This window comes from Tachypleus tridentatus, chromosome 6, assembly GCF_004210375.1.
Source record: "Tachypleus tridentatus isolate NWPU-2018 chromosome 6, ASM421037v1, whole genome shotgun sequence".
Classification (NCBI taxonomy): Eukaryota; Metazoa; Arthropoda; class Merostomata; order Xiphosura; family Limulidae; genus Tachypleus; species Tachypleus tridentatus.
The window spans coordinates 140,457,248-140,481,784 of NC_134830.1; the positions used below are offsets into that span (position 1 = coordinate 140,457,248).

At 34.6% G+C, this 24,537-nt stretch overlaps 1 protein-coding gene and 1 long non-coding RNA gene across 5 annotated transcripts in view; one reads left to right on the forward strand and one right to left on the reverse strand.

Moving 5' to 3' along the window:
- The window catches only part of LOC143253847 (rifampicin phosphotransferase-like), a 71,657-nt gene extending 67,851 nt beyond the window's left edge, over positions 1-3,806 (forward strand). For all 4 annotated transcript variants that reach the window (XM_076508280.1, XM_076508281.1, XM_076508282.1 and 1 more), the window contains one exon: positions 1,512-3,806. In XM_076508280.1, coding sequence (XP_076364395.1) covers positions 1,512-1,564 — 53 coding nt within the window. In that variant the 3' untranslated portion in view covers positions 1,565-3,806. The remainder of the gene's footprint in view (positions 1-1,511) is intronic.
- LOC143253851 (uncharacterized) lies at positions 3,306-24,461 on the reverse strand. The gene is made up of 4 exons (XR_013029869.1): positions 24,240-24,461; positions 11,783-11,912; positions 6,464-11,244; positions 3,306-3,448 (listed from the first exon to the last, which is right to left on the reverse strand). It is a non-coding gene; the product is annotated as an uncharacterized LOC143253851 (long non-coding RNA).
- Positions 24,462-24,537: the final 76 nt, after the last annotated feature.

Here is a 24,537-nt window from a genome sequence, read left to right on the forward strand (position 1 = left end):
CATTTGTGATGATTATAATGTCTGTACAATTGGTACATTAATGAATCAGTTGTGGTGATAATAATATCTGTACAATTGGTACATTAATGAATCAGTTGTGGTGATAATAATGTCTGTACAATTGGTACATTAATGAATCAGTTGTGGTGATAATGTCTGTACAATTGGTACATTAATGAATCAGTTGTGGTGATAATAATGTCTGTACAATTGGTACATTAATGAATCATTTGTGATGATTATAATGTCTGTACAATTGGTACATTAATGAATCAGTTGTGGTGATAATAATATCTGTACAATTGGTACATTAATGAATCAGTTGTGGTGATAATAATGTCTGTACAATTGGTACATTAATGAATCAGTTGTGGTGATAATAATGTCTGTACAATTGGCACATTAATGAATCAGTTGTGGTGATAATAATGTCTGTACAATTGGTACATTAATGAATCAGTTGTGGTGATAATAATGTCTGTACAATTGGCTCATTAATGAATCAGTTGTGGTGATAATAATGTCTGTACAATTGGTACATTAATGAATCAGTTGTGGTGATAATAATGTTTGTACAATTGGTACATTAATGAATCAGTTGTGGTGATAATAATGTTTGTACAATTGGTACATTAATGAATCATTTGTAGTGATAGCAATGTCTGTACAGTTGGTACATTAATGAATCACTTGTGGTGATAGCAATGTCTGTACAGTTGGTACATTAATGAATCACTTGTGGTGATAGCAATGTCTGTACAGTTGGTACATTAATGAATCACTTGTGGTGATAGCAATGTCTGTACAGTTGGTACTTTAATGAATCATTTGTGGTGATAGCAATGTCTGTACAGTTGGTACGTTAATGAATCATTTGTGGTGATAGCAATGTCTGTACAGTTGGTACGTTAATGAATCATTTGTGGTGATAGCAATGTCTGTACAGTTGGTACGTTAATGAATCATTTGTGGTGATAGCAATGTCTGTACAGTTGGTACGTCAATGAATCATTTGTGGTGATAGCAATGTCTGTACAGTTGGTACGTCAATGAATCATTTGTGGTGATAGCAATGTCTGTACAGTTGGTACGTTAATGAATCATTTGTGGTGATAGCAATGTCTGTACAGTTGGTACGTTAATGAATCATTTGTGGTGGTAGCAATGTCTGTACAGTTGGTACGTTAATGAATCATTTGTGGTGGTAGCAATGTCTGTACAGTTGGTACGTTAATGAATCATTTGTGGTGGTAGCAATGTCTGTACAGTTGGTACGTTAATGAATCAGGTGTGGTGATAGCAATGTCTGTACAGTTGGTACGTTAATGAATCAGTTGTGGTGATAGCAATGTCTGTACAGTTGGTACATTAATGAATCAGTTGTGGTGATAGCAATGTCTGTACAGTTGGTACATTAATGAATCAGTTGTGGTGATAGCAATGTCTGTACAGTTGGTACATTAATGAATCAGTTGTGGTGATAACAATATCTGGTTTCACACCTCTTACAGGAGACACTGTTATCCTTGATGGCTCCAAAGGATTTCTGAAGAAAGTAGACTGAATGATTAGAATTTGAGGCTTCCTATAATTCACAAAGAACGTGGACTGGCTGTGATTAGACTGAGACTTTTCCCATTAGACTAACAAATTAGAATTTGAGTTTTTCCATGATTTTTGATGGATGTTTGTTTGTTTGTTATGAAATTTGTCAACAGTCAAGAAATAGTGAACCGTTTTACCTTTCAGGTATTTCAAATCAGTTTAATGTTGTTGTACATCGTATGCAAGTACATCACTCAGGCATACATACTGGTTACCAGATGCAAACTGTTACAAAATCCTAAAAGTTAGAAAATTAAGAAATCCATTAGGCAATAATAAAAGTCCATGTTTATCTTTCACCCAGAAGTCATAATTTTAGTTTCAGTTTTAATCTGTATTCATTTGCTAGAGATTTATTTTTTAAAATTGCTGAAGAAATAAGACACTTTTTTTCGCTTTTAGAAGGATATTAAATATTTCCAAGTTTTAAGTAGAATTTTACTTAAAACATGAAAAATAAAAATGACTGAAACTGGCTTTATACTAAAAATCCATCTTGGTTCAGTTTCTACATCTATCACACATAAATACGATATGAAATCAGAACAAATATTATTAAACAAACATGTCAAGTGTATAAAATAAACTGAGACTGACTTAGTTCTGGTCTTTCATGTTTTTAAGAGTTTTATGTAAAATGAAAAGTAATAATTCTAAGTTTAATATTTGTTTAAAAGTGAGAATACATATCTTACTTATCAGATGTAAAAAAACAAAATGAAATTGTCCATGGTTGAAGAAAATAGACCAAAACTGGGACAGAGAGACTGTTATTTGGGTGGAGGACTTGAAGTAAGAACTGTTACCGAGATGGGCTTTTACTGTTACAGTGTTTATAAAGTATGTCAAATATTTATTGTGTCTAGTTCTTTAAGTTGTCATCATCCATTGTGTTAATAATGTAGATCTTTATGTTGGAAGAGAATTATAGGGTTTCAATCCTTGTTTTCCTAGAAATAAAGAAGTGTTGCAATATTTGTTTAATTTTAATTTGGTTTTTCTTCTTATAACCATTTAGTCCTATGATGTAGTTGAATATGTTTTAATATTTTATTAACGATTTTAGTATGTTATGTACTATAATTTATCTCGGACAAGACTCCGAGTTATTATGTTATGCATTATGATTTTAAATAACCAGAAATTATAATTTTAATTTAGATGTCAATTCAATGTTGATATGTATCAACTTTGTTATTTGCCAACAAGATTGATAAACACAATTTTCTTTCTTAACACAAATATATTTTAATATACAAAAAACAATATAATCTATAATAACAGTTATTACAAATAATGGTTTAGATACAAGAGTGACAAACAATACTGAGTCTTCTGTTTGGTCTGTAACTGAATCTTGTATCAAAATTCACAGAATGAGAATTAACTCTGTTGATACACAGGTTCACTTCTCTTGACAGCTAGTGAGCTTGAAGCACATGTAAGTTTACACTGACAACAATATCTAATGTCCTTGTAGAAATGCTAAAGCCCAAGGTTAATTCACTGAAGTTTGTAATGTTTGAATTCTATAAACATTTCCTGGTCAAATATCTGAAGTTTTCTAATCAATAAGTGTTAATCACAGTTATAGCTTCCAAGGTTTACAGTATACTGACTGTAGTGGCCAACAACATTCTTAAACTGTCTTTCAGTGTGTTGATTTATAAACTTTAAGGCAACATTCTCAAAAGTCCACTTGGCAACAATATTCAAAGGTACTCTAGTGCTTTTGTAAAACATACATATTGTTGATTCTTACTCTTGAGAATCTTCTACAAATTTAGAGAATAGGCAGGACTTGTGCAGTACAAGTTAGACACATTTCTAAATATGTATTAAACTGAAACAAACACAGATATTAAAATATTATTAAATCTGTTACAATGTAAAAATGCATGATGTTAGATAACAGTAATGAATTTTAGTGAAAGCCTTGTAGTATACGAGTGATTAATGTTAGGTATAATAAACAAAGTTATATTCCACATTCCTTATAGACATCAAAAGCACATAATAGAAAACATAATAGTTACATGTCATACCATCAAATGTAGTTTAAACATACTTTATTAGCTGGAAATTTTAATCATTTTTAATATTATAAATAATACACAGAAAATAAGGTTATTTTACTGCATTGATAAAACATAATCATAAAACTGTTATTGTTAATAAACACAGTTTAATATGTTTTTAAAAGTTTACTTTCATATAAATATGAAAACAACTATTTTGTATTACACATATTTTATGTTTTCGTTATTTTGAATTTCATACATTCTTTTTCTAATCTTATTTGCTGCTTTATTTAACAAACAAGTGAAAATGTCAGACCATGTAAATAAAATAGATATAAAATTATTGTTGTGAAACTCCAATGTTTAAAAGCAGATGAAGTTATTTGATAATTTATTATCAAACTTTGTTTGTATGTCACACATTGAGTTTAAAATGTTTTGAAATTACACTTCTGAAGATTTGAGAAACTTCCAAATTTAACTGTATTTTTAATTGTTTAGAATGTATTAATTAAAATACATCATTTTATCAGTATATAGTTTTGCTTTTCTTCTAATCTATGATACTATAGAGTTTCATTATCATATAATATTTAATATTTAGCAGTTCTTTAAAAGATATCTCCATTTCAAACAGTTAAGAACAAAATTTTTTAAGAATAAATAAGTTAAGATTTTTACCGTATTTGTAGTTCATTTTTCAGAAGAAATCAAAGTCAATAAAGCATGAACTAACTTATACATAAACATTAGATTTGCACAAGGTGAAGAATTAATAATATTCAATGACATGTCTTAAACATGTGAACATATTCAGAGGTAATAACCCAACATGTAGCATAAACCAACATTGTTCATAGGTAACATCCCACTTTATAGCACAATAATGTTCAGAAGTAATAACCTGCCATGTAGTGTAAACTGATATTGTGATAAACCTGGCTACCTGATAGCATCCATTTTTTTAAATATTTGGAACGCTTATCAATATACTTTACCTTGGTAGTAATGAGCAGACATCTGATGCCATTTGTTTCTAACAGTAACGACTTGAATGTGTTAGCACATATATTACATGTATGTAACAATGATGACATGAGCATATTACTTTATTTCTACTTGTGGGTAATAATGGCAGTGGTAACTAAAGGGTAGAATGAACCCAAAATATCAACCTTCTGATCACAGAACTATTTATTTTCAATACCAGAATCATCATCAAATTCAACTGAACTTGAAATGGGTATGACAAAATTAATATTTCAGCACCAGTAACAACAAATATGTTCGTTCTTTCAGCCATGAAGGTGTTATAATGTGATGTTCAATTCCACTATTCATTGGTAAAAAAGCAGCCCAAGAGTTGGCGGTGGGTGGTGATGAGTAGTTGCCTTCCCTCTAGTGTTACTCTACTAAATTAGGGACGGTTAGCACAGATAACCCTCATGTAGTTTTGTACGGAGTTCAAAACAAAGAAACTTGAAGACCAAAAATAAATCACGCCCACAGAAAGTATCCTAAATACTTCCATCTTGCCATGGTTATCATGATGTCAGTAAACATTACTAATCTTTCCTCTTTACAGTTAATGCATTAAACTGGAAGGTCTACCTTCCAAAAGTGTTCAATTTATCTTTTATTATATGAGTTTCTAAAACAGACTCAGAATTACTCTTCTTGTATTTTGGCTGTCTGCATCATTCATCCAAATCTAACTGTAGGGTGTAGACCTTGTGATGAATGGTATTATATAATTTAAATTAAACATGATGCATCTGCACTGAAAAGCTAATTCTTCTGCTTAAGGTTTCAGTAAACTGGTAGTAAGAAACTGTTGGCTCAGAACTGCAACACTTGAGGTTGTTTCTTATTTCATTCACAGACCAGTTAAACTACATCCAGTATACATGAGGAACACCTAATTAATTATTTTCATAAGACATTGTTCTGATAACCTATGACAATCAGTTAGAGATTTTCATTAACTTAAAGAATATTTCAATTAAGAGATGTTCTTGTAGCCAGCAATAATGATTAAATCATTTTTTCTGACGTGGATCACTGAACATTGTACATCAGTGTTTCTTTTAGTTTATTTATCCAAGAAAAAAAAACTCTCACATAATAAGATTGTAGTAAAATAACTTATAAAAATAAGCTAGAGACGTGCACAGGGGGAAATAGCTGGTTGGGATTCATTCCATACGTTTTTGGTTTTATTTCCCAAGAAGTGCATTTTTCACAATCATGAAAATTTGTTTAAAACTACTAAAAGACACCCCTGATTCCATAGATTGGTTCCTTAGAATCAGAAGGGGGGGGAGTTTTGGAGAATTAAACACAGGAACTTGTTTGTCATTACAGCAAAAATAGAGAGAGATAAAACATAAAGTAATATGCAATTAAATGTTAGTATATAAGGATTTACACTTTAGTTTTAATATATATATATTATTACTTACAAACTTGGGCTGGTCGTTGTTTGGTATCATTGTTTGTGAGACTTACAAATTTATCAAATAACAAAGGTTGTAAATTAAGGGTTATTGGTTTAAAATTCAGCCGGTGTATACAAAGTTCGCCCAAGCTGTAATGAAAGTGAAACTTCATTTAACATTTGTATTTTATTTAGAAACTTTTTAACATATACTTCAATTGTTGTCATTTCGGGATAAATCCTATGTTTTGTTTCTTAAAATAATTAAAATTCTAATTACGTCTTTTCCACATTTTTGCTAATTTTGATAATGAAATAGTCACGTATTAAGTCCAACAACGTTTTTATTAGTGTTTTTGTCATTGTGCTCCATGTTAAACGTGCCTAATTAGAATCTTACCTTTTAACGATTATTTTCGAGCCTATTCCATCATAACTCGGTCCTAACCGCCTGAAGACGGTCGTCTACTCAAAATGTCTCAGAAAATAACGGAGAAAATTTTCATTTAAACATGTCAAATTAATTTATATCCAGGTTTCCTTCTCATAACTTGCGGAACAACATTCATTCAACAAGTTTAATGTGAACAATAATATCTGGTGTAAACAGTAATCTCTTATGTAAACTCTAGTTTTTAATATTAGCAGTAGTTTCCAATGTAAACGGCAATATATTACGTAAATACTAGACTCAAACGCAGTGGTTCTTAACCTGGGTTCAATCGAACCCCAGGGGTTCGGTGAGTCAGTCTCAGAGGTTCGGCGGAGGTCAAGACACACACACAGTGTGTGTGTCTGTCCGTTCTGTTCACCCCACGCGTATGATTCGTGACGTCATGCTCCACTTGGCCATCATTGGCTGTGGCTGATCACGCCACATCACTTTGCCGTAATATCTGTGCTGCAGGGAACTTCGTGCGCTTAGCAGTCGACTTGTGACTGTAGTAATCGTGTGTCATTTGTGATTTTTTTCCTAATCGTTCAATCCCTTCATACTAACTATGTCGAGCTAAAACAGAAAGTGGTCGGATGAATACGTACAATCCTATTCATGTGTATAACGAAACATGATGGGAGTCAGCGTCCTCAATGCATGAACTGAAATGCCAAGCTGAGCAATTCTAGTTTAGCACTGGCAAAACTAAGAGAACACTCCCTAAAGCTGCATAGAGATGGGAAATACAAAAACACAACGCTTGCTGAATTCAAGGTAAAGAGAGCCAGGTTCGATGAAAAGGCTACTTTGCCTCTTCTCTGCTAAGTTGCATACTTGATCGCAAAGCAGAGCAAACCACACACCATTGGTGAAGCACTCGTAAAACCAGCTGCGTTGAAGATGGCAAATATCATGCTGGGAAAAGCTGCTAAAAATAAGTTATCCCAAATTCCTCTTTCAAATGACACCATCAGCAGCAGAATAGATGACATGAGCGATGACATCTTGGCTCAAGTAGTTGCAGATCTGATTTCAAGCCAAGCAGAATTCAGCCTTCAACTCGACAAAATCACCAACTTTTCCAATCTAAGCTAGTTTGTTGTATTCATGCGCTATGTGAAGAAGGAGATAAAAGAACATTTTTTATTTTGTAAGCCTCTTACAACAACAACAACTAAGGCAGCCGACGTGAAAGAACTTGTGGATGACTTGTTCAGAGACAACGATCTTTCGTGGGATATGGTTTCTGCAGTTTGTTCAGACGGAGCTCCAGTCATGCTGGGACGAAACTCTGGTTTTGGTGCGCTGGTGAAAACCGATGCACCACACATCATTGTAACGCACTGTGTTCTGCACAGGCATGCATTGGCAACAAAAACCTTGCCTTCAAAACTGGAAGAAGTATTAAAAATTGTAGTGGAATGTGTGAACTTTGTGCGAAATAGTGCCCTGAAGCACCGCATCTTCAAAGAGCTGTGTAATGAAATGGGCTTTGAATTCGAGGTACTTCTGTACCATTCTAACGTTAGATGGTTATCCCGGGGAACGATGCTGAATCGTATTTTTGCCATGCGTGTGGAACTAGCCCTGTTTTTGCGAGAGCACCAACATTGTCATGCAGATTGCTTCAAAAAATCTGAGTTCATTCTAATTTTGGCGTACATGGCCAATATCTTCAACGCTCTCAATCATCACAATCAACAGATGCAAGTCGGTGGAGTCAACATCATCGAAGCAGAAGAAAATCTGAAGGCTTTTCAAAAAAGCTACCGTTATGGAAACGACGAACAGAGAATAATAACTTCGCGAACTTTCCCCTGCTAAACGACTGTGTAAGTAAGATCGAAGACCGATGACATCATTGAACTTCAACAGAGCCAGGTTCAACAGCAACTTTTCAGAACAAAGCTCTCAACGTTTCGGTGTCACCAAATCGTAGCGTACCCTCTTATTGCTAAGAAAGCCCTGGAGATACTCATACCGTTTGTTACAACGTATCTTTGCGAGCAATCCTTTTCGAGGATGGTAGACATGAAAACGAAGAAAAGGAACAGACTTTGTTGCGAAAATGATATGAGAGTGGCACTTGCCAAGGTAAAGCCGCGCATTTCTGAACTTGTTTCTGAAAGGCAACAGCAAAAGTCGCAATGATTTGCAGTAAACATTCATTGAGTTATGTTTTTGTTTTTCATGTTTTGTTGGTTTTGTTCTTTGAACACAGTGATGTTGTGTGCAACTGATGCATGGTTCATTTTGTGCACTAATAAAATATCTACTTATGTTTTGAATTTGAAAAAATCATATTTTATTTTTCCAATTACGAAGGGTTCAGTGAATGCAAATACGAAACTTCCGGGGTTCAATACCTCCAACAAGGTTAAGAACCACTGCTCTAACGTAAACGCTGTCTGTTATGTGACTTACAATTTGGTAATTATCGTATGCACCACAAAACTACCATAACTTGCTTTTCAAACTGTAGTTGACACACAAAGAGAATCGTTTCGATAAACCTTCGTTTCAATTAGCTTACGAATGAGAAACCGATAAAGTACCAACCAGTGGAGAAGTGATTTTATGCATCAAGTTTAAGAAATAAATACTTTACTCGAATTCTAAACTATTTTCGCTTTAAAATATTTGTTAGTGTAGAACTTTGGTTTATTTTATTTTTTCTGTTTCAATTATATAACAGTTTTGAATTTTAAGCCACTTTCAACTGTAAATAAGATAGCACTGTATGGAATTTAGGGCAGAATAACGTTCATTTTGTAGCTTTTATTCACATGTAAGTGCAAACTGGATTTTCAATTTAAAACAAGAAAGTCAAAACTGATAAAACATATTTCAACAAATTAAAATTGTAAATATTTTTCTTTACCATATATCAATATTAGGTCTGACATGGTTAGGTGGTTAAAGCATTCGACTCGTAATCTGAGGGTTGCGGGTTCGAATCCCTGTAACACCAAACATGTTCACCCTTTCAGCCGTGGGGGCGTCATAATGTCACGGCCAATCCAATTATTCGTTTATCAAAGAGTAGCCTAAGAGCTGGCGGTGGGTGGTGATAACTAACTGCCTTTCCTCTAGTCTTACATTGCTAAATTAGGGACAGCTAGCGCAGATAACCCTCGAGTAGCTTTGCGCGAAATTCAAAACATACCAAACCATTAAATTCAAATTATTTTAGTAAGGAGCACTTATAAACTATTTATTCATGTGTTTTTGCTTACTAGACAACCCAAAAGTTCAAATGGACCTAAATGAATCCATGTAACATCTTTATCCGTTTAGATGTATTTTCGCACTTCTATTAACAGAGAATAGTATGGACGCATTAAATATTGTTACTCAAAACAACAAAAGTGGAAAATATTTGATTAACAGTTAGGCGAGTATACTATCTATATGGTCTTATAGGAAAATTTTAATATAGCATACTAAAAATAAATTCGAAACTAAGCCTATCACTCGATTCACTATTAGTCAGCGAGTATACCAATTTCAAAAAGTTTTACCTCTCATCGTAATCAGTGGTGAGTAAAAGATAACTTTTAACAGAAGTTTCACAACTATAAGAAGCCTAGTTTTTTAGTCTCATTGTCTAGGGTTTCTGATAACGCTCTTCTTTAGTCGTTTGGAGCTAAAAACATCTTCAATAGGGTGATTACCCAACTGATTACCTACAATGGAGTGGTCATAAAAATTTTGTAGGTTGCCAATTACTCATAATTAAGACTTATTTTATAATTAATATTAATGTTATTGTACATTTTTAGCAACTTTCCTCGTATAAGTTATAAAAAGTGACGAATTGTTTAATAGATTGGATTTATTTTTAGTACGTTAAACAACTTATCAGCTGAAATATTATCAGTAATGTTTACAGCGGGGTTTCCCAAGTGACAATAACAATGCATTCTAATTTACACAATTTTTAATTTAGACGTTTGACAGTTGAAGTTTGTTGTTTAAATGACGTCAAAAATCTAGAAATTTCGGCAGTACCTGGAAGCATACACGTGTTTATGCATAAAAGTATCCAGCAATTAAGTAATGGGTAATGAACGAGAAATTAATTGAGAAGTTAAAGTGTACTCATTGAGTAATTCATACCACTTTTAGTAGTTATAGTTATCGTATATTTTCAGTAACTCGATTTATGTGTGTCAGGTATACAGTTAGCAAGACATTTTCCGTTCAAATTTTATAATTTATATCTATATCTTGTGTCAAAGTGAACAAAACCTCTAGAAACTTTGTATAAGAAAGAAATTAATTCATTATCGTTACGTGGACTTAACTTAGTATTATTTTCCAAAAAATCCAAAAGGACGTGTTCAAAGAAAGACCACATTACAACAATAATTTCACTCTCACAAGTGAAAGACAACTAAAAACACCATAGAAAATTAAATACATTTTTGTTACATTTTTCTCTAGAATTTACGCCATCTAGTAGCAACATTTTATTATCCCAAATTTGACTGTATATGCATGTGTACTTAGTGCTTATTTCATGTAATTATTACAGTGAAATAAAAAGCTACTTGCGCTGATTTAACATTTATTTCAATAGTGTAGTTTAATCTTCTAACAGTGTTACTCGCCTGTTTTGGAAGTTATTAAAACGATTTCTACAAAATGGCTGATCGTAGAGGTTCTTATACCCCCTTACCTGTTGTAGAGAATCTCCGCTTCAACTTCAGGTTGAAAAGAAGATGGTGTAGAAGGTATGGTTTCTGCGTCATTAGAAACGTGAATCAGCATAAATAAATTATTAATACTGAGACTAAGTTGTGAAGATTGCCATTTTTCACCATTAATTTTAAATATATTTGTTAACCATCAGTGTATTTTTTGGTTGTTACAATACCATAATAGGTGTGTTTTAAAATGTATTTTATCCGCACAGAAATCTGTATTTATATATAATTATATTGGAACTTAAAAATATGCAGCATTGATCTACTAATTTATTTTTGTGAATTATCATCACTATACAATAACTGTATGAGTAAAATACACCTCAGAACGACATGCATACAATATTACTGAAATATACATTCAACCACTATATGATACCTAATCTTAATCTTTCAATTTATCCATATCCAGGTTTAACAATGAGGGCTGGATTTTTTGTGGGGGGTGTAGGTTACTTTTTAAAAAGTTATATAATTATCCAGTTAACTTCTCCATATACATGGAAGGTAAAGTTGACATTAACAACAGTATCATGTCTTCTTAAAACTGTACATTAAAAAAGTTTATTCTTACCTCATATCAACCTTTTTGATATATCACTTCAAGCCTCTAGTCCTTTTATAATCTAAACCTTTAGGGCTTTAATAAAACTTCCATAATTCATAAACAAATTGATGTTCATAGCAGGTAAAGGCATCAGTCTCTTGAATGTTGGCAAAAAGGAAGAAGAGAAAAAAGTGAGAGGTGACACTTAAATATTTCACTGTATGTGTGATACTTGTGAGAATTCACTTCTAGTTTTGCATCTAACTTTTATGAGGTCAGAAATCTTTACTGTTTCTCCATTGTGTGAATCAGTAGATGTAAAAAAATATTAAAATAAATATTATTTTAAAAAACATTCAGATAGAAGCACGAGTGACATATACTACAGTAACATTTCTGTGAATAAATTTCAACATCTGAATATTTGTAGTATGGAAACCTTTAATCTTGAAAATAATTGTATCAAAAATCCATTTCTTTATGAGCAACGTTAAGAAGTTTTAAATCCACATTGGAAGCTCCATCCTTTATTCTTATGTTCAAAGTTTGTGATTTCAGCCTTAAAATGTATTCTTTACAACAAACAGCTGTTCACTTTATATATTAAAATAAAACTATCAGAATAAAACTTATGACTAAAGTAATAAAACTAATCATTTTCAAGAGTAGCAGTTTGTCTTATGTTTCAAAAGTCCTTTAGGAATAGTACAAATGTCATGGTTTGAGTTACATAAGGACAAGTTATAGTTAAGTTTTAAAAATGCCTAGCTAGAGACCTGAATAACATAGATAACAATAAAATATTTAAAATAAAAAACTCTTGAAACTAAAAGATTTCAGGGAAAATTTTGGAAGTTTTTAAAACAAAGTTCAAGGCAGTTCAACATACATACATACAGACAGACAGACAAATGTAGAGTGGGCATATATTTGCAACCTTAAAGTGTGAGGTGTCTGCTTCAAACTAGTGCAAAAATGTGTTTTTCATTCATGTTAAGTAACCTGTTTCTCCAAATTCTATAAAATATCTGTCTTATATTGTAAGCTACACACTGGTGAATCCATTGTTAATTGACTCGTCAGTTGCATTCTTTCAAATAAACTTACAAACCTGGGAGTATAGACTGACCAAGTTAATAACCTTAGGTTAACACACATCTTATGAACTTTGTGGCACACAGAAAGGTTGAGCTGTCAAGGTTTGCTGTGGAAATTATATTTTGACATGCACATGTAATACAATAATATACTGGAGTATGCTGAACACAATACTGGGTATGTTTAGCTGTTTTATATAAAGACAAACATAAAAATGTGTACAGAGATTGTAGTGAATATTTGTATTATCATTTTTACGTGTAGATTAGATGAACATGAATTAGGGAAACAGAATAAGCTATTAGGTATGTAGTAGAATTTAATAAGAAAGAACAAAAACATTCTAATGGATTTAGGAGTTTAATCTTCTCTGTTAGGAAATTTTCTCAAATAATTGATATATATATTAATCCAGTTAATATTTAACAAGCTGTGATATTATATAGGTAGCTTGTAAGTCTTCTGTTTAATTTAGTATTTATGGTGTAATTGTTTCTGTGTATTACGTGATATTATACAAGCAGTTTCTAGTTTTTATGGTAAAATTGTTTCTAAGCATTAAAAAACTTGAATATGGTAACATAGCTTTTCATACACAAGTCTACAGAATTGTTGTTTTATGATGTCTTAGTTTAATTGAACAGTCTGTAAGTTCAGTGAACTATTTTTTCTGATACTCATAACAGGTAAGGTATTATACTTTTGTTAAAATGAAATCACTTTGTTGGGAGACTAAAAGAAACTTGTATGTTGGAAGTTTTGTGATTTTCTGTGCTGATGCTCCCATACCAATAGTTTTCCTTACAACATTGTGTGAACATGGTAATTTTGGAAAATTAACAGAAAACAGTATTGTCTTACCATATAAAAACGTTTAACTGACTTGTGGTTATTATCGTATGACAAGAGATTACAACCTTGCCATGTTTTGGAAACACACAACTGATTCATGAAGTGGGTTGTTGATTAATAATGCTATACAAAAACAGACGTCTTAATTTTGGAATTGAAATAATGTCTTAAAGCCCCACGTTAACTTTGGGAATAGTGTTTACTTTAGTAAGTAGTGAGCTAGGCCTCATTTGTATATGCGTCTCACGAAGGGAATGTTTAAAAAAAAAAAAAAATCAAACATGTCCACCAGCATGAAATAATTAACTGTGGACGTTAATGCCATCTATTCTTTTTTAATTTATATTACTTATCGTAATTAAAGAATACTAAACTCATATAGAGAAACAGAACTTTTAAATATTACAGTAAATTGTTGTATTGAAAATCACGGATTTTACGTAGATTTTTGTAGTTTTAAAACTTTTTTTGTATAATATTCTCTTTCAATTAGAATTTAATACATTCGAACTTCAAAAGTTTCACATTCATCGTTTCACATTTTTAATAGACATGTTTATTTGAAATTTAGTTGTTTGTAAAGCGTAAGTGAACTTTTATCAAAATCTTGACACAAACGACAGAGTGATTTGCCGACAGAAAAACGTTTTCATTTGAAAACTAGTAAATATACACTGTGAGAGTGGTTAAACGTCATGTTTAGTTTATTGTCAGTTGAAGTACAACTCTGAAAGGTGTGGTATTTGCATGGAATGCAAACTTTGTGGGAACAATTGCACTAACCAAATCAAAATGGGACAACAAACTTTGAAGTATTAGGAATTAAAAAATAAGATATTTTGTTAATCGCTTCGCTCAGTAATTGACATGTATATTGATTGTTCAGGTCTCACTCAACGTAAGTTAAAAGGTGTGACCATTTATTGATGTTTTTACTAAGTGTGCGGTGCCGTAAATGTGAAGGTAGCCATTTTTTAAATACAAATCAAGGTCTAAACAGAATGGCCCTGAGTGAAAGGGCCCGACATGGCCAGGTGGTTAAGGCACTCGACTCGTAATCTGAGGGTTGCGGTTTTGAATCCCCGTCGCACCAAACACACTCGCCTTTTCAGCCGTGGGGGCATTATAATGTTACGATCAATCCCACTATTCGTTGGTAAAAGAGTAGTCCAACAGTTGGCGGTGGGTGGTGATAACTAGCTGCCTTCCCTCTAGTCTTACACTGCTAAATTAGGGACGGCTTTGCATGAAATGTGTAGCTTTGCTTGAAATTCAAAACAAACCAAACCTAAGTGAAAGTAGCCTTGTTTTGGAGACTCATCGAGCTTTTAAAAGGAAGAGATCGAACCAGGGGCGTAGATTTTTTACACCCGATGGGGGGGGGGATGATTTTTGCAACCAGTTATGTGAACTGTTCAATTTGGAAATTGGTAATCTCTGATTACATGAACCTGAAAGCTGTAAACATGCAGTCACAGAGTAATCTTGTTGCCACGATACTTCAAGGTTTCCATGCAGGTTTGTATAAGTGAGGTGTTTTGAACAGTTTTCAAAATGTTAATAGAATAAAGACAAATGTGTCACAAATTAACTGCCACATGAATTTATTCCTGCACGTTGTACAGTATAAAAGATGACCATTATACTTGACAAGGTTACTGACGATGACCGAAGAAGGTCGAAACGTTGTTCGCTCTTCTACGTAAAATATTTTCTCAACCAAAAGGAGCCGTTTTTGCATATAAGGTTACTGATAACTTTCATTGCATGAATTACGTTTTCAAATATTAATACAATTAGTAATTACCCTTGATAAGTTTATATCTACTGAAAAACTGTTGATGTTGTTTGATAAAAATAATTAAAATGTCTTTGCAAACTCTTGAAAATTACACATCAATACAATGTAGCACATAATTATTCATGCTTTTCATTGAAGTAAGATTCATTTAGTCCTCTAGTCTACATGTTCCCAAACGTAGACCTCCTTTGTGATGATCTGTGTATGAATTATTTCATAAGCTCTTCTCTATTTATTTTGTCGACCTCATCTTTGTGAGTGTAACAAACTGCCACATGGTTGAGGCGGCACTGAGACATAGTTGACATTCACATTCGCAGCTTGATACTGGACGTCCATACAAGCAAAAATTTCATGAGAAGAAACACTTCACTAAACATCTGCTGGCTTGTTTCATGCATTTTACAGTAAGCATCCTTCGCATCTTTCAGAGATACTGCTTTTGTCGTTCCTTTGAACATTGGCAACTGAAACTCGAGCCGTTGTGCAGAGATTTCTGGATAGAAGTTTATAACCGAGTTGTCAATCTTGCCAGATGTGATCATATTCTCAAGTGCCAGATATTGCCTCAAGTCATTGTTGTCTGCATTGAATCTAGTGGTCAGATGTTCTGTGACTGTGTCCACAAATTCAAAATATTGGTTTCTGTAGTAATCTCTAGCTGTTGCAGAATGGTGTACTGAGCCATCACCTATGATCCTTCTGAGGGATCTGCAAATGTGTGGTAGTTCAATAGGCACCAGATCTGGGGAAGTTACCTTTTTCTCAGCTTCATCAAACATCTTGTTGTAATTTTCCTCTGTTCACAATACCCGCAATTGCTCAACTGTCATTGCAGATGCTTCAATCATGCCAGATATGGTTGCTGATTTTGCTTGGAATGCATGGTTTAGTTCCTCTAATGCAACTAATGGATGCTGAGCCATCAACAATCCTAAAGCTGTCTTTCCTTTGTCAAATCTGTCCAGCAGACCTCTGCTTTCACTGCTACATCTGATTTTTCATTTGCTAATTCAGACAAAGAATCAACAATGTCGCTGTAATGATCATTAGCACATGTAATTGCAGATAGGTAGCACAACCAGCGTGTTGGACACAGTGGGCGAATGTATTTAACTGGACCATTGTGGCTGTCTGACGATACAATATTTTCAAAGATTGTTTTGTATTTGCCTGACCTCTGAAGCAAGACACCAAGTTCATGTACCCACTGGATAGAATCTCGAACACATTCACAAGCTTCAACTGCATGCTGCATTATTAAATTAGCCTTGTGTGCTCCGCAGTGAAAAAAACAAAGCTGACGGTTGCTTCTCTTTTATTTTTGCCTGGCATCCACCATACGCACCACTCATGTTAGCGGCTCCATCATAAGTTTGTGCTCTTAATCCTGACAGTGGTAAATTGAGTCCAGTCAGTACATTAAGTATAGTCGAGGATATTGTTTCACCAGTTGTATTGGAAACACCGTACAAGCCAAGAAATGTCTCATGTACGTTAAGGCTCTCATCTACGTATCGTACACATATTGCTTCCTGTTCGGCACCTGTAACATCTTGAATACCATCAACCATTAATGCAAAGATTTTACTTTGCTGCACTTCGTGTGCAATGTTCCTCAGTATTAGATAGCTGAACATCTCCATTATTTCATTCTGAGCCTGGGGTGATGTGAATGAGGCCGTCAACTCAGGATCTTCCTCTTCCAGGAGCTTCATTAACTGCAGGAAGTTCTCCTCCGTATCAGTATATCCACGTAATGCTAAACCTTGACGCAGTAACAAACGTAAACTTCTGAATATTTTGGCTAGACTTCTTTTGATTTCTTTCTGCTGCTTCTTTTTCCATCATGTAGCTGGACAGTCACTGGAGTTACATCAAGTGAACCTTTTGGAAATATAGCGAGTCTGTGCTGAGAGGAGGATTGGTGTTCGTTGAATTTCTGTTTTGCCTTTTTCCAGTTGCAAAAACCGGTGGCTATAAAGGTATACTCCACTGGCCTCTCCAATTTCTCTGTAAAAAGGCCTTTATTTTACGTCTTGGCACCATGAAAGCATATGACTTTTTGAGTCTGATTGTCGAAGTGCAGCCATGGGAACTCATCAAACCACTTGCCCTGGAAGTTGATATTTTGAGATTTTGCTTTCTGTCGTGGTATTAGTTGTGCGTCTGGATGATATGGCTTTCCACACCGTATCTGTGGAGTGTCAGATTTTTCATTACTGCACAAACTTGTTTCATAACTATTTGATGGTTCATGATGTGCAATAGTTGCACAAGCATTTTCAGACTCGTCCTCTGATGAACATGGTATTTCCTTTGTATGGCAAGTTTCTATTCCTTTGCTTGAGGTTGTTGGATTATCTGCATTGTCACTTGTAGTACTTGTAACTGGCTTGCAGAATGTCTAGTATCGGAAAGTTTAAGACGCTTGCTTGTCGCAATTGGAATCTGTTTCCCAGATGACTCAACAGGCTAAAATACAATCTTTATTGAAAAACTCTAACGTACAACGAACGAAGATAGAAAAGAATTGAAGTAGGAAAGCTAGGAAAATACTGGATAGGTATTTACGTTAATTTATAATTTCGTTTCCCAAACGTGAACAAAAAATAACCAGGGGCAGTCAGAAACTACTGCTTCTTTTCACCCCCACACGCGAAGAGAGAAACTTTTTTAACGGATTACGAGATTGGTGAACTGAACTAGATATTTATTAATTTGGAATGGTGGTCACAGATGACCCTGAAACAACATACTTGTGTGACTGTTTGAGGAGCGTCGGAGGCCCACGAGTCGGAGAGAGATTGAAAACTGCGGCGAGAGGCTCAGCACCTAATTCACGTCCACTTGAAGGTTTCTTGGACGTAAATGTGGTCGAAGAAAGACGAAACGAGCAGAGAGATGCAAACAGTACGTCAGCCTAGTTAAAACTCATGATCTAAATCAGGGGTGTGCAACAGGCGGCCCGCGGGCCACAACCCGGCCCGCCAAGCCATTTAGTGTGGCCCTAGTTGTTGTAATCTAACCATGTGGCCTGATCTGTAATCCAACGCAAATGGAATATTTTTAAAAGCATCGATCCTACGGGATTCCCAGGCTTCGACTCGACAAACTTCTAAAATTATCTTTGCTAGAGAGGAGCAGGCCGAATTCGATTGGTCGGCCTCCTTAGGGCATGAATAGGTGACGTCCACTAGCACTATTGTCTACGACTCAACGTCATGTCCTGAACCTCGCCTTCGCCCGCTGGCGACAATTTTCCCTAACCTCTGCTGTCCGTCATTCATTATTGGTGAAAATTTTATTACCTTTTACAGTTACTACAAGAGATTGAAGGTAAATTGATTATTATTTAGCATATTGTTGTGACTTTACTGAATTTATTAAAATTTTTGCTTTCAGATGCATCTGATTCTATGTACAGTGTGACCTCGTTATTCGCGGGGTTACGTTCTTTACCCTCCGCGAATAGCGAAAACCGCGAATATTGGACGCAGTTTTAAAACGTATATGTATGCGATTATATACTATATGAAATGCTTCCCAAACACTAATGATACTTATACTCATTGATGCAGTAATAATGTAGCAATATTGCATACTGTTATGTATTTCACTAAATTGTACCGTGCGTTACCGGGCTGTGCTTTGCCGTTTGCGTTGTTGAGGCAGTCAGCCAATAGCAGTCCAATCTTGTTTGGTGAAGACGACAATTGATAAAACGGCTTGATTGAGTAAATACAACAGAAATCTCCTCGAAAAGCCCTTTCAGTCTCTGTGACCTACAAAACGCAGTTCGCGCATAACCCGCGAATATGCGGGGCCGCGAATGGCGAACCGCGAATAGGCGAGGTCACACTGTATTTTGCTATTCTCAATTAATTTAAGTACCGGAAGGTTATGATCGGGATGCCAATTTAGAAACATGTGTTTCTGTCCATAAGAGGTTCCATGTGTAAATAAATTCTATGTTTTTTCTACTTTGCTATTTTCGTGAGAATAATTTTTGTTTTGATTTCAGGGCTAGTAAAATGTCAGCAGTTAAGAAACGAAAAATTGATGATGAGGGAAGGTTATTCAACAGTGAATGGTGCACAAAATATCTTGTTGTCCCACATAATCAAGGTGTTGTCTGCCTCGTCTGTCAAACTACAATTGCAGTCATGAAAGAGTACAATATTAAGCGACATTACGCAACTAAGCACTCGTCCCAGTTTGATGAAATTGTTGGTCAGGCACGAAAGGACAAAATTGAACATTTAAAACATCCATTGAAAAGCAACAAGGTGTTTTACCACTTTCAAGAAAAATTCAGAACTGGTGACAGAACTGAGTTTTAAGCTTTGTGAATGTATGGCAGAAAAGGGAAAGCCTTTCAGTAATGGAGAATTTATTAAAATTGTTTAACAATATTCACAGAATATGCATGTCCAGAGAAAAATATTTGGTGGAGCAAACTAGCCTTTCCCGCTTTACTGTCTCACGCAGGACAAAAGATCTTTCAGAGGACATCAAAGAAACTTTGAAAGAGAGATTGAATTCGTGTGAAGCTTTCAGTCTGGCTTTGGATGAAAGCACTGATATCAATGACACATCCCAACTTGTCATTTTCATCAGAGCTGTTACTGCAGGCTTTGATGTTTTCGAAGAGTTTTAGATATGGCAAGCCTTTCCTCCACAACCACAGGACAGGATATTTGTGAACAAGTGCTTAAGGTTGTAGAAAAGTTTGAACTGAATCCTTATAAATTATGTGGTGTTACAACAGATGGTGCTCCTTCCATGACAGGTAGGACAAATGGATTCACCAAGAAATTTCTAACTGCAATTGGAGCACAAGACGTAGTTGTAAGCCATTGCATTATTCACCAAGAGAGCTTGTGCACCAAAGTTCTGGATTTTGCAGAAGTCATGAAAAATGTCGTCCAATGCGTAAATTATATTCGAACACGAGGATTAAATCATCGACAATTTAAAACTTTTTAGATGAGCTGGACAGTGAGTATTCAGATGTTTTGTACTTCTCTGCTGTACGTTGGCTTAGTAGAGCTGCTACTTTGAAGAGATTCTGGAATCTGCGAGAGGAGATTAAGTTCTTCATGGAGAGCAAACGTCAGAATGTGGACTTCTTGAGCAATGAGAACTGGCTGAATGACTTAGCATTCCTCACAGACATTACACAGCATCTGTCTGATTTAAACTTAAAACTACAAGGGAAAAGTCAACTTGTGAATAAGTTGTTTGAGCATATTTGTGCTTTTGAGAAGAAATTGGAACTTTTCCAGGTTCAGTTGAGAAGAGCCATATTGACCCATTTTACATGTCTTGCAACCAGGAAACTGGAATTTCCTAATCTGGATTGCACCAAATATGGAACCAGTGTACAAAAGCTGCGTGATGAGTTTGCAAACAGATTTCCAGATTTCAGACAAACTGAAATTAGATTGAAATTGTTCGCTCAACCTTTTGATTTGGCAGTGGAAGACAGTCCTGATGATTGCCAAATGGAACTCATTGAACTGCAGGCTGACATGGACACTAAAAGGAAATTCTCTGAAAACAGTTTGCTAGACTTTTACAAACTCTGTGTACGTGAAAAGTTTCCCAATTTGTCCCGTCATGCACAAAGAATTGCCTCCCTTTTTTGGTAGCACCTACTGCTGTGAGCAATTTTTCTCCAAAATGAAGCTCATCAAAACCAAATGTAGAAGTCAGCTGACTGATGAACATTTGACCAGTCAGTTAAGAGTGGCAACCACTTCTGTCAAAGCTGATATTGACAAGCTCTGCAAGGACTCTAAATTTCAAGTGTCGCACTAAAATGATCACTCATGCAAAAATATAAAATATTATTGCTTGCATTTTGAGAATTTTTTTAAATTTATTGTGCATGTATACGAATAAGCTTGTTTTTTAAGTGGCCCCGCTTGATTGATGAAGTTGGTTATATGGCCCACCGACGAAAAATGTTGCACACCCCCTGATCTAAATTAACCGGAATTTTGATACTAAAATTTGGTGATGATTAAGATGCGTTCTCACTGGCCTCTTTTCAGGGCTGGGATCTATAAATCCTAAGAGAAAAGAATTTTGATGTGGGGGGAAACGGGAGTACCCCGAGAAAACCCACTTTCACTGGTGGGGCGCCGAAAGAAAACAATCCCACCAGTGCCCAACACTGAAAGTATGAGGGCATATATGGTTAGACATTCGAGTTTACATTCAGCGCATGTATGTAATTATATGGTGAGAGGTATTGCTGCCAAGTTCGTGGGGTGACTGCTAGTTGTGGAAATTGTCTACTTAATTGTATGCGTTGCTTGCTTTTCTATAGTATTTAGCTGCTAGATAGGTCTTTTCTTGAGAGGCGGGATGGTGCTTGCTTTATCAAGGTAAGTTATCGGTGTGTACCTGGGGAGTCGAATGGCAAGATTCTGGGCCTGTTGTAATTTCTTGAGATGGAAGAGGGGATCATGTTGGCATATTCAATGATTGGCCGAATGTAAATTCTGTATATGGTGAGAATCGTTCTACAGCCCTTGACAGTTATACTGATTTTTCTGAGGTGGTAGGTTCGTTTATAGACTTTTGAGAGAATGGTTTTAAAGTAATTAGTCCAAGTTAGCTTCTTGTTGAACGTAATGCCAAGAAATTTATAGTTGAATAAAATTTAAGTTCAGTGTCCACCATTTTAAGTTTAACTTTAGGAATAGATTTGTTTTTCCTCGAGATTTTGCGTTTGAAGATTATAGTATGTGTTTTTGTATCATTAAGCGCGACCCGCCAGGTGTTGCACCAGGTGGTAATGCTGTTTTGTGTGGATTGGACTTTAGCGACAGCCATAAAGGGTTTACGTGACATGCTTCATACTGCTATGTCGTCAGCATATTGCGACACATAGGTGTACTTGAGCTTGGGAAAGGTGAAAGGTGAAAGACCCAAAGTATGTTCAATAACGCACTGGACAAAGCTACATGTAACAAAGACATAATGTTGTTGTTAGCTATGTTTGATTTCAACTTTTTTTTTTATCACGAGACAAGAATTAATTCATTACTAAGTTAGCGAGATTGTGTGTCTGTTCAGCTTTGTGAAAGTGAGATTATCAATTGGTATAGTATATAACGTCTTATTTCGGTAAAACATCATTTTTGGTCGGTTGCTTGTGACATTACAATCCAATAAGATTGGTATTTGTTTCACAAATCTTTATTGTTTTTTAAAGATAAAATAAACATAAATCTCATCTGCACGCCACTTCCGACGAAGCCTTGCGCTTAATAACAGAAAAGAGATTACGAGAAAATTAGCAAATGACTGTTAATAAGTGAAATTTGTTCAACTGGTAGTTGAATAAATAAAACATCTTCGTTATCATGAAATGGAAAAGAACCCGCCGACAAGAGAAACCGATACAGAGCTGTTATACAGTGCCCTGAAAATATCTGAAAGTTAGTTTTGGGAGACGTAAATTATAAACATGTATAATATTAACAAATATGTCTCCTTTCTTTATTTCTAATTCATTGAAGGAAGGTCGTTTTGTTTATTATCTTCACTTTCAAACACTTGAAGTCCAGCAAGTAATTCATTGGAAGTGTGTGCAGGTTCAACTTTTGAGGCTAAGGCTATATAGGAATGATACGACCGTGAACACATGTGGGAAAATAAATATTTTTATATTATAACGTTATTGGATAAGAAGACAGTTGTTGTTGTTTGGTCGTAACTTTTAATGTTAAACTGTATCCTTTCCTCTCTGTGTTTCTTCCTAGAGGTACAAAATTCCAAACACAGTTCTCAAACTTTTCCATCCCTGTGTAGCCAAGCAATTGTGTTGGTTACATGCTTTCCGGAGAGGGGGATATTGATATTTTATATATTTCAGTATGGTTTGCTGCTGTGGTTTTATGTTTGATTTTGTTTGTTCGAAACGTTTTTGGGTTATTACTTTATAAATAATTTTTAATAAAATTCATGTCTTGTTTAGCGAACCGCCGCTGGTCTAGATGTTTGTCCGTAACAGTTTTAAATGTTTTCTGCATGTCATAGCTGAATATTATCAAATTATAAAGCAATATCAAACATAGAATGAACTTGAAACGCAGTGATTTATACTGTCATAACTGTATGATATTCGAGACGTAATTTAGAAATCTAGTATTTGTGATTTACACTGTCATAACTGTACGATATTCGAGACGTAATTTAGAAATCTGGTATTTGTGATTTACACTGTCATAACTGTACGATATTCGAGACGTAATTTAGAAATCTGGTATTTCATAAGTAGTTAAGAACTTCGTCCATACTATTCGGGCCCTAAATTAAAACGACAACTATACAGCTTATTTACTTAGGATAGTTTTAAAGTAATAGTGACTTACAATGTTGCTTATTAACTATTACTCTATTTTTCTTTACACTTATTTTAGAAAGTGCCTCGGGCGTAATGATTGTGATAAACATAGTGACTTCACAATTGAGAATCGTAACAATCGACTGTGAATGACAATCATGCTATAGTAGTAAATTGAACTACAACGGTTTATAAGAATAATCAAAATTATTTTTTGTGTGGAACATACTATCAGAAGAATACAGACAAATGATCTGTTGAAATATATAGTATTTACTCTAGATAATTTTCGTTGTGCTTATAAATCGTTGTTTGTCAATTTAATATTATATTAGCACAACGTGTTTTCATACACAAACAAGTGTACTTACCACTTCATGACTTGTTTATATTTCCAACACAACCGACATTCTAGTAGTTGTGAATTTTATGAAACAATTCTAGAATTTCTGAAGATACAGACTTTGGTTGTATTACTTCTTTGGTCATTGTTTGACCACTTTTACAACAACAGTAGCACTAAACATTCAGTGACGAAGTACAATCCGGACAAATGCTGGTAATTTCTTCTTTATACACGTCGACATTCTAAAAGGGCATCTCACAATCATGGTCTAAATTTTTATCAGAACAGAGATAATGAAGTAGTGGTGAGCTTTGTACTTAATT